The 12897-nt window shown below is 61.0% G+C and overlaps 2 protein-coding genes across 2 annotated transcripts in view; one reads left to right on the top strand and one right to left on the bottom strand.

Annotated features, from left to right (window-relative positions):
- Nucleotides 1-114: 114 nt before the first annotated feature.
- Nucleotides 115-11436, top strand: NARFL (nuclear prelamin A recognition factor-like). The gene is made up of 11 exons (XM_011962449.1): nt 115-226; nt 1372-1467; nt 2987-3130; nt 3936-4068; nt 5390-5524; nt 5896-6014; nt 6800-6929; nt 8158-8230; nt 9497-9634; nt 10202-10359; nt 10548-11436. The coding sequence occupies exons 1-11, from the start codon at nt 161-163 to the stop codon at nt 10784-10786; spliced, it is 1431 nt and encodes a 476-aa protein (XP_011817839.1). The 5' UTR covers nt 115-160; the 3' UTR covers nt 10787-11436.
- Nucleotides 11437-11476: 40 nt separating this feature from the next.
- The window catches only part of HAGHL (hydroxyacylglutathione hydrolase-like), a 2301-nt gene continuing 880 nt past the window's right edge, over nt 11477-12897 (bottom strand). The window contains exons 3-7 of the mRNA XM_011962486.1: nt 12742-12895; nt 12562-12662; nt 12272-12373; nt 12093-12172; nt 11477-11897 (exon numbers count right to left, since the gene is read on the bottom strand). Of these exons, the coding sequence (XP_011817876.1) occupies nt 11729-11897; nt 12093-12172; nt 12272-12373; nt 12562-12662; nt 12742-12895 (606 nt within the window). The 3' untranslated portion in view covers nt 11477-11728. The remainder of the gene's footprint in view (nt 11898-12092; nt 12173-12271; nt 12374-12561; nt 12663-12741; nt 12896-12897) is intronic.

Here is a 12897-nt window from a genome sequence, read left to right as displayed (position 1 = left end):
GGGCGGGGAGCAGCAGCGCCCGGGCTCGTCAGCAGAGGGCGCCGGCCGCGGGGCGTGGTGCGTATGCGCCTTGTGGGACGCTTTCCGGCAGCGTGGCGGAACCAACCCCTTCGTTTCACGCCGTTGGGCGACACCTCCGCGCGGCGGCAGTGCGGCCGTCATGGCGTCGCCCTTCAGTGGGGCGCTGCAGCTGACGGACCTGGATGACTTCATCGGGCCGTCTCAGGTGGGCCGGCCTGGGCGGGCGGGGGCGAGGCTGCCCTCGGTGCCCTCTCGCGCGGAGGGAAATTGTTCTGCGCCCCACTTCCTCCTCTGAGGAATGAGATCCGAATCCCGAGAGCCCGGTGGGGGCCGTCGGGGTCTCTATCGACCCCGGCGCGGGGCTTCAGACACTGCGGCCCGCTTCTTACAAACAGGGAAACCGAGGCCAGGGAGGGCGGCGCCCCCCAGCCCGCTCCTGTGCCCCACAGTGTCTGGGCGGGCTGCGTGGGAGGGTCCAGCGGTCGCTGGCTCGCGCCCGCCTGCCCAACCCAGGGGAGGCAGCGGAGGCGGCTCCCACCCGTCCCTAACTCTAACCCGACCCCCGGGTCGCAGCTGGAGCGCGGCGGGGCCGGGACCGGGGCCTTCTCCCCTGCACGGGCGCCCTGACAGGCCTTAGGACCCCCAAGCCACAGCCTTTGTATCCGCATAAACGGGCGCGGTGGGGACCCCACCTCAGTTGAGGGCAGTGGGGGCGGCCCGCTAGACGCCCCGCAATGGCTCCTCAGTAGAGCTGTCCTTGACGTCGCCCAGGTGGGCCGGACAGCTACCCTTGAACCCGGGAGGCTGCAGGCGCCCTTATCTGGGTGCGCCTGCCTGTCCATGTCCAGCAGCTCCGCGGGGCCAGAGCTGAGCAGGGCGAGAGGCGGGCTGGGAGCTCTTCCGGCAGGGATGAGCTGGGAGGCGGCTTTCTGGGCTGACAGGGTTCTCAAGGAGAAGGGAGAGAAATGAACCTGTTTCCCGGGCACTGGGCAGGAGGTGATCTCCAAACCGATCCAAGCACACGTCCTCTCGGTGGGCAGTGTAACACTCTGGCCTCTGTGGGAGCCACGCCCCTGTTCAGGTGAAGGGTAAAGGTCAGCGTTGGTGGTGTCTCCGCGGATGGGTAGTTTGCAGGCGCCATTAGCACTGGCTTTCGCGCACACTGGGACCGTCAGTGCTGCAGGATGTTGGGAACCCGTTCCCTGAGGTGAGAGCAGCCTCAGTCCCTGAGTGTGTGGCTGCGGGCAGAGCCTTCATGCCATGTGGCTGGGCAGCCATTCTTGAGACCTGGCCTCCCAGGGAGCCTCTGCCCACTCACAGGCCCTGATTTGGGGTCTCTTCCTGATCTAGGAATGCATCAAGCCTGTCAAAGTGGAAAAAAGACCGGGAAGTGGCGTGGCCAAGATTCGCATAGAAGATGACGGGAGCTACTTCCAAGTTAACCAAGTAAGGCACAGGAGGCCGCTCCACCATCTCTCCTGCCTGGCTGGTCCGAAACACTTTGCTTCCTCCCGGCACGGAGCGTGACACTGAAACGCTCCACGTCTCACCAGCCTTTTTCCACTGGTCGAATTCACCTGCCATCTGGGAGGCTGGGGGTCAGGGTGCCTGGGGCAGGTGAATGAGCAGCACCCGGGCCAAACAGCTTGATCTCTCAGCAGAGGGCCTCTTTTGCAGAGATGGTGGATCCTGTCTGCCTGTTCCCCCTAGTTCTAACCATGTAAGATTTTCTAGTTCAGACCCCTTATTCTTAAAGAATAGTACTTCCTCTCTAAGTGATAAAATACTGATAATTCTAACTGATGAAACTGTTAGAATTCAGGCCAGGCGCGGTGGCTCACGCTTGTATTCCCAGCACTTTGGGAGGCCAGGGCAGGCGGTGGATCACCTGAGGTCAGGAGAATCACTTGAACCAGGGAGATAGGGACTGCAGTGAACCGAGACTGCTCCACTGCACTCCAGCCTGAGAGACAGAGACTCCATCTCAAAAAAATAAAGAAACTGTTAAAATTCACCTGTCTGCCATTTGAACTCTAAAAAACGTCTGCCTGATCTCATGAACCACTGCACCAAGAGACGATTTCCAGCCCAGCACTGGGGGCCTGGCCCACAAACAAAGGGAACCCCTGGAAGGTGCTGGGGTGCTGGTGGGCCCGGCTGTCGATTTGTGCCTTTAGGCAGCACCAACGTAGGAATACAGGGCGAGCTCAGATTGTGACTCTGCATGACACACAGGCGTAGCAGAGAGCTGGGCTGCGAGGGGTTCCCACCTAGTTCCCACCCAGTCGCCTTGCTCCTCTGGCTGCGTTCGGGGCCACTGCAGCACCCCTGGCCCTGCTCAAACCATTCCTGCCTTTGCAGGAGGAGTTGGGGGAGCTCAAGCTTGGTGCATTTTGCATCTAAGAAAAGTGGCTAAGGGATGTCCCAGAGTCCCCACTGGAACACCTCGTTCCTGCATCTGTTTGGCCGAGTCTGACGATTGTTTCTGCCCTGCCAACGGGGGGCCAGGCTCCCAGCCTTCCTCCCTCTGCTCTCGTCTTCCCATCCCTTCATCCTTTCCTTCTTTGTCCTCAGCTCTCCCGCCTCCTCCTTTCAGAGCCCACCTTCAGCTTTTTCCTGCCCCACAGCCCCGTGAGTGCGCACCGGGGCCAGCACCTGTCCAGGACCCCATGGGTGGGCAGGGTGGCAGCTGCTTTGCTGAGAGACCAGTGGCAAGCCTTATTCCTGTGATTCTGATGCACTAACCAAGTCGTACCAAAAAGTAGACTTTGATGGCATTATGAAAATCTAGAACGTGTGTGTGCATTTTTGTAATACATGTCTAATTTTTAAAAATTAAGCAGCACACAAGCCCAGCCAGCAGCCATGTTGGTTGTTGGTTATGAGCTGGAATCCACTATCCTCTGGCTCCATGTCCTCATGCAGAGGGGGCTCGTCGTGCGCACCGAGTTCTTCTCCCTTGTAGGACGGCGGGACCCGCAGGCTGGAGAAGGCCAAGGTCTCACTAAACGACTGCCTGGCATGCAGCGGCTGCATCACCTCTGCAGAGACCGTGCTTATCACCCAACAGAGTCATGAAGAGCTGAAGAAGGTTCTAGATGCTAACAAAGTAAGTGGTGGGCGGCCCGAGGACTCTGCTTTAACCTGAAATCTACCCCAGCAGCCAAGGCATTTTGCCAAGGGCAGCTTGTGTGGTGCCGCCATCCTGCCTGCAGGTGGCACCTGCCTTTCTGAGGCTTGGGATCTCTGTGATTTACCTGTCAGTTGGTGCCAGTGGTGAACGTGTCAGGCCCGGAACTTCAGGTTCTAAATATACATCAAAATGACACCCTTGCAGGGCGCAGTGGCTCGCACCTGTAATCCCAGCACTTTGGGAGGCTGAGGCGGGTGGATCACCTGAGGTCAGGAGTTCAACACCACCCTGGCCAACATGGCAAAACCCCGTCTCTACTAAAAATACAAGAATTAGCCAGGTATGGTGGCGCACACCTGTAATCCCAGCTACTCGGGAGGCTGAGGCTGGAGAATCACCTGAACCCAGGAGACAGAGGTTGCAGTGAGCCAAGATCATGCCATTGCACTCCAGCCTGGGTGACAGAGCGAGACTCTGTCAAAAAAAAAAAAATGATATCCTTGGCCAGGCACAGTGGTTCACACCTGTAATCCCACCTACCCAGGAGGCTAAGGCAGGAGAATCCCTTGAACCTGGGAGGCAGAGGTTGCAGTGAGCTCTGATCACGGCACTGCAGTCCAGCCTGGGCAACAGAGTGAGACTCTGTGTGGGAAAAAAAAAGACACTCTGATGGAGCTGGCTTGCCCTCTCCAGAGCCGACGGCATCTCACCGGGCAGCTCTGGCCACCAGAAATCAGCATAAGTCCGGCAGAGTAAGCAGCGTCTTCCCCTTGCTTTGCAGATGGCGGCGCCCAGTCAGCAGAGGCTGGTTGTAGTTTCAGTCTCGCCACAGTCTAGAGCATCGCTGGCTGCACGGTTTCAGATGAATCCTACAGACACTGCCAGGAAATTAACCTCATTCTTTAAAAAAATAGGTAGGCTTTGAACCTGGGGTAACACTGCCACTCCACACCAAGAGGGCGTCTGAGTGAGCCCAGGCTCCTCGTGCCTCTGAGTCACTGACATGCCACCCAGCCCTGAACTTCAGTGCTACAGAAACTTTATTCCCTCTGTGACCTCAGCCTGAAGTTTTGATTTGACATTTGAGAGCAGCGCCTTCTCACAGAAAACGTCTGCATTCTGACTGTGCACTTTCTGTAAGCTGGGGCTGACCAGCTCCTTGTACTTCTTAGCTGATATTAAGGCGCTCTCTCCGGGCCTCTGCGGGGTTCAGCTAAGGCCAGCTTCGGCGGACTTCGGTTGTGTGCCTGGAGCTGACCAGGCTCCTGTGCCCGGTGGCTCGCTGGGAATGAAGGGGCTGGACCTGATGGCTATTGTGTGCCTTTCACAGGTAACCGCCATGTCCAGTCCCTTCGTTCCCAGTGAGGCAGGGCTGTGTGCTTTGTACCCGGCAGACTGCCTGTCACCCACCTGTGTCCCGGGTCCCTCACACCGGAAACCGGTTGACACTGGCAGGTACCCCGTGGCTCTTGTCTGACCCACACCCACGTCCAGTTGGTGCCTGAGCAGTGCTCTGACACTGGCAGCCTGACCTGGTGTCTCAGGGAAAACCTGGCCTGGGGCAGCCCGTGGTTCTCCGGGTGGAAGGTGTGGTTTTCGTCCCCACCGGAATAGGAAGCAAGTTCAAAGATTTTTACTTACAGATCACGGGCAGGCGGGGCACAGTGAGTCCGAGGGCAGTCCTCCGACCATGGGCTACACAAGGCAGGAATGACAGGTCAGGCAGAGAGAGAGGGACCCACGCGCTGGTGCCTCTGCTGGGGTCCAGGGCATGATCAGGCAGGTTTACCAAGCAGTTCTCATTGCTGGGCTTGGAGCCGGTGGGCCTGTCCCAGAAGTCCTGCTGTGCGTGAGGGCGGCCCCTGTGGCAGGTCTGCACAGTCAGGGTCCGAGGGGCCAGTCCAGCAGGCCACGTCCAGCTGTGCCTTAGGGACGGTCACTGGGAGCAGCGCACGTGGCAGTTCCCTGGACCAGCCGCGCTAAGGAGCTGGGAGGGTGGAGCACTGAGCTGCCAAGTGGCTGCCCTGCCTCTGGGGTGGGAAAGCAAGGCCTGCATTCACAGGGGATGCCGAGGCGACGCGGCTTAAGGAGGTCCCCATGGTGGGGCCGGGGCTTTGGCACGGGAAGCGGGTGCCACACACGTCCCCCAGCAGCACCACGGTGGTCCACACACAGGCGTGTACTCGCGTGGGCGTCCCGTGCGGGGTTAACCAGGCACCCACTTTCACCTTCCAGGGGTGCACTTTGTCTTCGACACCGCCTTCTCAAGGCACTTCAGCCTCCTGGAGAGCCAGCGAGAGTTTGTGCGGCGATTCCGAGGACAGGCCGACTGCAGACAGGCCCTGCCCCTGCTGGCCTCCGCCTGCCCAGGTGTGCTCATGGGGCGGGTGGTGTGAGAGTCAAGTTCCAGTTAAGTTAAAATGTGACGTGATGTGGACACGGATGACAAGGCGGGGGATGGGGGTGGAGACGCAAGCCGGTTTCGCAGGACGGGTTAGAAATGTTGGCACAAATGGCCTTTTGTGGAGAAGGGGCTGCCCTCCCTTGGGAGCCGCCCGCAGTCACCTCAGGTCCCTAGGCAGTGCTCCACGTGGTGGTGGGGAGAACAGGAACGAGCACTCTTTAATGTCATCATGATCTCCTGTATGAGCGGGCCCGCCTCCAGAATGTCGTGCTGCTGCCTGTGGGTGCGGGGGCCGCCGTGCGCCCCCGCCAGCCCCGTGTGCCCCCTGTCGCCTCAGGCTGGATCTGCTATGCCGAGAAGACCCACGGCAGCTTCATCCTCCCCCACATCAGCACCGCCCGGTCCCCGCAGCAGGTCATGGGCTCCCTGGTCAAGGACTTCTTCGCCCAGCAGCAGGTAACGGCGTTGGGCCAGCCCCAGGCTCAGGCTGGGGAGCGGCCAGAAGTGACTGTTCTGGCTGCTTGCCGCGAGGCTGCAGGAAACAGAGTCCTCGCCCTGGTGTGTGGCCTTCCCGAGCACACCTCCACCCTTGTTCCCTCCTGGTTCAGGCCATTCCTCTCCTGCTGGGCAGCACAGGGCCACGTTCTGATCCAAAGGTGCTCACTGCTCACCCAGAGGCAGCCAGGCCTGAGGCTGAGGGAGCCGGAGGCCCTCAGGCAGCCGCCGCCACCAGGTCCACAAGGGTGCCCAGCACCACCCCCACCTGAGGCCCAGCGGGATTGAAGCCTGACGACACTCAGCCAGCAGGGGGCGGGAGAGGGTGAGGGCGGCCCTGGTAGTGCCTGGGCCTGGAGCGCCCGTGTCCCCTACAGCACCTCCCACCTGAAAACACGGATTTTCACCGGGGGCTGGGGCTGGTTGGTTCCCCCGTGACATCCCTTTCGCCGGCTGGTGTGCGGCGAGAGGGCCTGAGCGATGGGAAGGCCACCTCTCCTCCTTTGGACTTGGCTGTTAGGGAGTGCAGGCACGCTGGGAACGGGTCAGTGTCATTTTCTGTCGCAGCCAGGGCCTGTCCTGTCCAGGGGCACATCCGCAGAGCCAGCAGGAGGCTTCCTGGGAAATGGAGTGAGGCTCACTGTCCCTCGGGGCCCGGCCTGGCTGCGGGACGGCTGCGTTCCAGGTCACGCCTCGGCCACCGTACTGCTGGGATTGGGGAGACGTGTGTTTGTCTCTCCTCGTAGCGCTTGACTCCTGACAAGATCTACCACGTCACGGTGATGCCCTGCTATGACAAAAAGCTGGAAGCCTCTAGACCCGACTTTTTCAACCAGGAGCACCAGACGCGGGACGTGGACTGTGTCCTCACAACAGGTGCGGTCACGCCGTGCGCCCGGAGCCCTCGAGCCTCCTGGTCTGCTTCCTGAGCCCCAGGCACAGGTGGCAACTGCCCAGGATCCTGCTTGCGGAGGCTCTGGCTGGAGCCTGGGGGCTTGCACGCGTGTGCGTACCCTCATCTCTCCCCTTGGAGCCAGGTGGGCCCATTTGCAGCTGGCCTGTCTCGGGGACCTGCAGCCAAGTGGCCCTCAGTAGTACCTCCTTGCTGGCTCTGAAATGAGTCTTTGGAGGTGGACAGAGATTGTCGAGTGCAGCCCCTTCACTTCCCATTAGTCACCCCATTCCTGAGTCAAGCAGCCCCACAGTCTCCCCAATGTGAGGCAGAAAAGCAAACTGCGGCCGGGTGCGGTGGCTCATGTCTGTAATCCCAGCACTCTGGGAGGCAGAGGCAGCTGGATCACGAGGTGAGGAGTTCAAGACCAGCCTGGGCTGGGCGCAGTGGCTCACGCCTATAATCCCAGCACTTTGGGAGGCCGAGGCGGGCAGATCACAAGGTCAGGAGATCGAGACCATCCTGGCTAACGCGGTGAAACCCCGTCTCTACTAAAAATACAAAAAATTAGCCGGGCGCGGTGGCGGGCACCTGTAGTCCCAGTTACTCAGGAGGCTGAGGCAGGAGAATGGCATGAACCCGGGAGGCGGAGCTTGCAGTGAGCCGAGATCACGCCACTGCACTCCAGCCTGGGCGACAGAGCGAGACTCCACCTCAAAAAAAAAAAAAAAAAAAAAAAAAAAAGACCAGCCTGGCCAAGATGGTGAAACCTTTCCATGTCTACTAAAAATATGAAAATTACCTGGGAGTAGTGGTAGCGCACCTGCAGTCCCAGCTACTCGGGAGGCTGAGGCAGGAGAATCACTTGATTCCCGGGGGACAGAGCTTGCAGTGAGCTGAGATCGCCGTTGCACACCAGCCTGGGTGACAGAGTGAGACTCCATCTCAAAAAAAAAAGAAAAGCAGACTGCCAGACCAGGCTGGCCAGATGGACACTGGGTGAGCAAAGTGTCCATCTGGGCAGGACCAGGTGGCCTGCAGAGGGGCTTCAGGAGTGACCAGGCCCGGCCTGCCTCCCACGGGCTGGGGTGGACATTTGGGGCCTTCTGGGGCCAAAGTGCAGACTGCTAGGGGTGCAGGTGGCTAGGATGTTCTCTGACTTCGTTGCTGGGATCTCAGCTAAAGAGTGTCTGTGCTGTGGTTTCCTTGCAGGAGAAGTTTTCAGGTTGCTGGAGGAAGAGGACGTCTCCCTCCCCGACCTGGAACCAGCCCCTCTGGACAGCCTGTACGTACGTCTGCCACCAAGAACTGTTATTTTAGCTTCTAACGCCGCCTCTGGGGATAGCATCCCCCTGCTCTGGGCTTGCCTCCCCACAGCCCATCTTGGCGACCTGTATTTACTCTATAAATCTGTACTTTCACCCCATATATCTACTACACCTCCACTCTGTAAGCCTTCTATCAACTGTTTCCACAGATCCACTGTACAGCCGCCCCAGCATTCACCTTTTAAGTTAAAGACTGAGAGAAATCATATCTCTCTACAGTGAAATGCCTCAGCTAGACACATCCGCATCACCTCCTATTATTATATCCATGGTCTTTACATTCTTCCTCATCATTCAACTAGAATTATTATTAAGCATAAATTACCATCTATTTACCCCACCAAAAATAATTAATATACAAAATCACAACAAGCCTTGAGAATTAAAATGAACAAAAATCTATTTGCCCCATTCGTTGCCCCAGCTCAGAAGTGGCTGAGTGGCTGGGTGCAGTGGCTCATGCCTGTCACCCTGGCACTTTTTTTTTTTTTTTTTTTGAGACGGAGTCTGGCTCTGTCTCCCGGACTGGAGTGCAGTGGCCGGATCTCAGCTCACTGCAAGCTCCTCCTCCCGGGTTTACGCCATTCTCCTGCCTCAGCCTCCGGAGTAGCTGGGACTACAGGCGCCCGCCACCTCGCCCGGCTAGTTTTTTGTATTTTTAGTAGAGACGGGGTTTCACCGTGTTAGCCAGGATGGTCTCGATCTCCTGACCTCGTGATCCGCCCGTCTCGGCCTCCCAAAGTGCTGGGATTACAGGCTTGAGCCACCGCGCCCGGCCATCACCCTGGCACTTTGAGAGGCTGAGGTGGGCAGATCACCTGAGGTCAGGAGTTTGAGACAAGCCTGGCCAACATGGTGAAAACCTCTCTCTACTAAAAATATAAAATTTAGCCGGGGGTGGTGGTGGGCACCTGTAATCCCAGCTAGTTGGGAGGTTGAGGCATGAGAATTGCTTGAACCCGGAAGGTGGAGGTTGCAATGAGACAAGATCGTGCGACTGCACTCCAGCCTGGGCAACAAAAGTGAAAACTCCATCTCAAAAAAAAAAAAAAAGAAGTGGCGGGGCCCCTGTGATGGCCAGGAACACTGGAGCTGTTCCTCTGTGCCTGTGACTTGTCTCCCACTTGGAAACGCAAACGCTCATGTGTGAGGGACAGAGGCCCTGCTCCGGCGGTTGGCAAGCAGCAGCCCCAGCAGTGCTGAGGCGCCCCCCTCCTTGCCAGGTGCAGCGGTGCCTCTGCAGAGGAGCCCACCAGCCATCGGGGAGGGGGCTCGGGGGGCTACCTGGAGCACGTGTTCCGGCACGCGGCCCGAGAGCTCTTTGGAATCCACGTGGCTGAGGTTACCTACAAACCCCTGAGGTCAGTGGGATGGGCCAGATCTCTGGGCAGAGCGACCACGCAGCCCCCAGCCTTCCTTGGGCTGCTGCCTCACCCGGGGTCCTCCCACAGAGGTGGGCTGGGTGGAGGGCGGCCTGCAGGGTTTGGGGGGGACCCTGGGCCCAGGCAGGGCCCTCCTGGCGGGCTCAGGGTGTGACTTCACTTAAGCCCTCCAGGCTTTAGTCGGCCCATCGTGGGGGATGGTGACCCTGAGCCCGAGAGGCCAGCGTGGGCAAGGGTGGTGGGTGTGTGGCGCAGGGCATGCAACCACATCCCAGGCGGGAGGGCCAGGGCCTCACAGCCATCCCTGGGGAGGGAGGCCTGTTTTACAGACAGGGAGCCCAAAGCTGGAGGTGAGGTCCCCTGCTGGACTCGTGGCAGTGAGCTTTCCGCCCTCTCTCCGTTCTTGTCCTTCCCCCTGCCCGAGAGAGAGGGACAGAGCCCTGGGAGCCGCCCAGTCATCCCCTGAAGCCCAGCAGGCCTCCCCTTCCAGGCGGGCAGGAGCCTGGTGGGTGTGCCATGTAGACAAACCCCACCTGTGCCCCCCAGGAACAAGGACTTCCAGGAGGTGACACTGGAGAAGGAGGGCCAGGTGCTGCTGCACTTCGCGATGGCGTACGGCTTCCGCAACATCCAGAACCTGGTGCAGAGGCTCAAACGCGGGCGCTGCCCCTACCACTACGTGGAGGTCATGGCCTGCCCCTCAGGTAGCTCCCGTGAGGGACAGGACACGATGGCCCCTTCTGGGACCAGAGCTGTGGGCCACCACCTACCAGGCTGGGAGTGGGAGGAAGTGGGGCACAGAGGGGCCCGGTCACCTCCCTGCTCCCAGGTGGTCAGGAGGCTCGGCTGGGGTACAGGCTGTGACCCATGTGTTCCGTCTGCTCTCCCACAGGCTGCCTGAACGGCGGGGGCCAGCTCCAGGCCCCAGACAGGCCCAGCAGGGAGCTCCTCCAGCACGTGGAGAGGCTGTACGGCATGGTCCGGGCTGAGGCGCCCGAGGATGCGCCTGGGGTTCAGGAGCTGTACACACACTGGCTGCAGGGCACGGACTCGGAGTGTGCAGGCCGCTTGCTGCACACGCAGTACCACGCCGTGGAGAAGGCCAGCACTGGCCTGGGCATCCGGTGGTAGGGGCTGCAGGACCAGGACTCCCAGGAGGCTGTGCGTGTGCGTGACAACGGAACCACATGCCCCAACACCCCAGGGCTCCCCCCAAAACTGTGAGTGAGCTGCAGGGTGTGCTGGGACCCAAGCAGGAGCTAGGACCGGCCAGGACCCGCGGCTGCCCCGTCACCTCCAGTTGGGTGCCTCTGGGTTCCCCGCTGGCTCTGCCCAGGTGGGGTGGCCCAGGCAGCAGAAGGTCCCTGAGGTCCCACAGCCTGTTCGTTGGCCCTGGGCCGAGGCCCACAGGTGCTGCCCTTGCTGTTGCTAGTCCGGCACCCAAGTGCTTGAGGGGCTTCAGCCTGTCCTGGGGTTGCCTGAGGCAGAGCAAGACGGGTTCCCACCCGACTTCTGGAAGCTTCCCCTGAAGCTCTGTGCAGAAGGTGGACACAGAGCTGGAGCTGCAGGGGCGGCCCCACCACAACCCTGTGTGTGGACTCTGGCAGGAGGGGGCGCCGGGCCCCTGGAAAGCAGGGGTTACTGTCACGAGGCTGTGGTCCAAGGCAAGCCAAGTACGAAGCGGCAGCCATCACTAGCTGTGTCATCCCCCAGCCAGGTCCCCACCAGGCCTGTCTCCCAGCGTTTGTCTAATAAAGGCAACTCCTCCTCAAACGTGCCTATGAAACGGCTCCTCTCCTGGCACATCTGCCAACACAGAACGGCCTTTTGAAGCTTTATTTGTAGTTCAGAAGCCCCATGCGCCCCGCTTCCCGGAAACTCAGGTCTCGGGGCCCACACAGACCCGCAGTGGTCCTGTGCGTCCACCCAGGAAGCGCAAGGCCACTCTCCGAGGCTGTGCAAACGGCTGGCCAGGGCCTCGAAGAATGTTCCAGAGGCGGCCCTCACGCGGGTCCACCTAGCTGAGGTCACGAGGAGGGACGCAGGCCCCAGCCCTGTGAGGGTCTGGGTGGGTCACTCGTGTGGGGCTGCACTCAGGAGCCCCCACTGCAGCGCGAGGAGGGCCCGCGCCTGTGGCTGCCGCGGCTCGCCTGCCTGTTCGAAGCGCGCCCGCTCCTTGTAGAGCGCCTCCAGGACGTCAGCGGGGACCGCCTTGCCCGTGAACTTGCGCACCGGCTCCTCTCTGCAGGGAGGAGTGCAGTGAGGCGCAGGGCCCACTGCCCACGCAGCATGGTGCCGAGGGGCGGGGGCGGGCGGGGAGGCACTTAATAAGTAGCCTCCCCCAAGCCAGAGATGCTCACTCAGCCCAACACGCAGTCCCCAGATGCCTTCCTAAGGGTCCACGTGACGGTGGAGGCCCCCGGACAACCATACTCACGCTACCCGCAGGAAGGGGTTGTAGAGGCGCTCCTCGCCCAGAGTCGACGGCACTGTGGGCACGTCATCCTCATCCCTCTTCTGGAGTGACCACAGGCCCTGGTCACCATTGGGCCTTCTCTGAAAGCCCCCAAAGCCTGTGCCCCCCACCCTCTTGCCGAGGCCGGAAAGGGGCCGTGCCTTAGCCCAGGACAGCTTGGCTCTCACGTGGTCGTTGCACGGCTCTACTTTCTGCGCAAACTCCAGGTTGCTGAGCGTGTGCTCGTGGCCGCAGAACACCTTCTGGAGGAAGAGCGCTCGGTGAGCGCGCGGGCGGCCAGGAAGCGGGGAAGGTGCTCGCGCCGCTGGCCTGGCCTCCCCTCTCCGGCTGCCCTCAGGTGGGCATTCACTCTGCACCCCTGGCACAGTGCAAGTGCGGAGCGTGGGGGCTGTGCCCACGGGAGAGGAGGGGAGGGCCCAGGCCCGCTCACCGTCTCGGGGGGCAGGGTGCCCAGCTCGGCCAGGCTCTGGTACATCTGCTGGGCGCTGCCCTCCAGGCACGAGCCGCAGCCGGCCACCGACAGCGCGTCCCCTGGCGGGGGAGGGCGGGTCAGAGCAGATGGGGCGGGGCCGGCGGAAGGCGGGGTGGGCACGCTCTGCGCTGCGGGTACCCGAGAACAAGGCGGGTGGGTCCGGGCAATCGTCCTCCCACAGGAAGTAGCTCATGTGGCCCGAGGTGTGGCCGGGCGTCAGGAGGCAGCGCACGTGGATGGCCCCGAACTGCAGCGGAGGAGCGCGCAGACCTGTGAGGGCGGGCGGAACCCGGG

This window comes from Colobus angolensis, unplaced genomic scaffold (assembly GCF_000951035.1).
Source record: "Colobus angolensis palliatus isolate OR3802 unplaced genomic scaffold, Cang.pa_1.0 Scaffold59, whole genome shotgun sequence".
NCBI classification, from domain to species: Eukaryota; Metazoa; Chordata; class Mammalia; order Primates; family Cercopithecidae; genus Colobus; species Colobus angolensis.
This window is presented reverse-complemented; position numbering and strand designations above follow the sequence as displayed.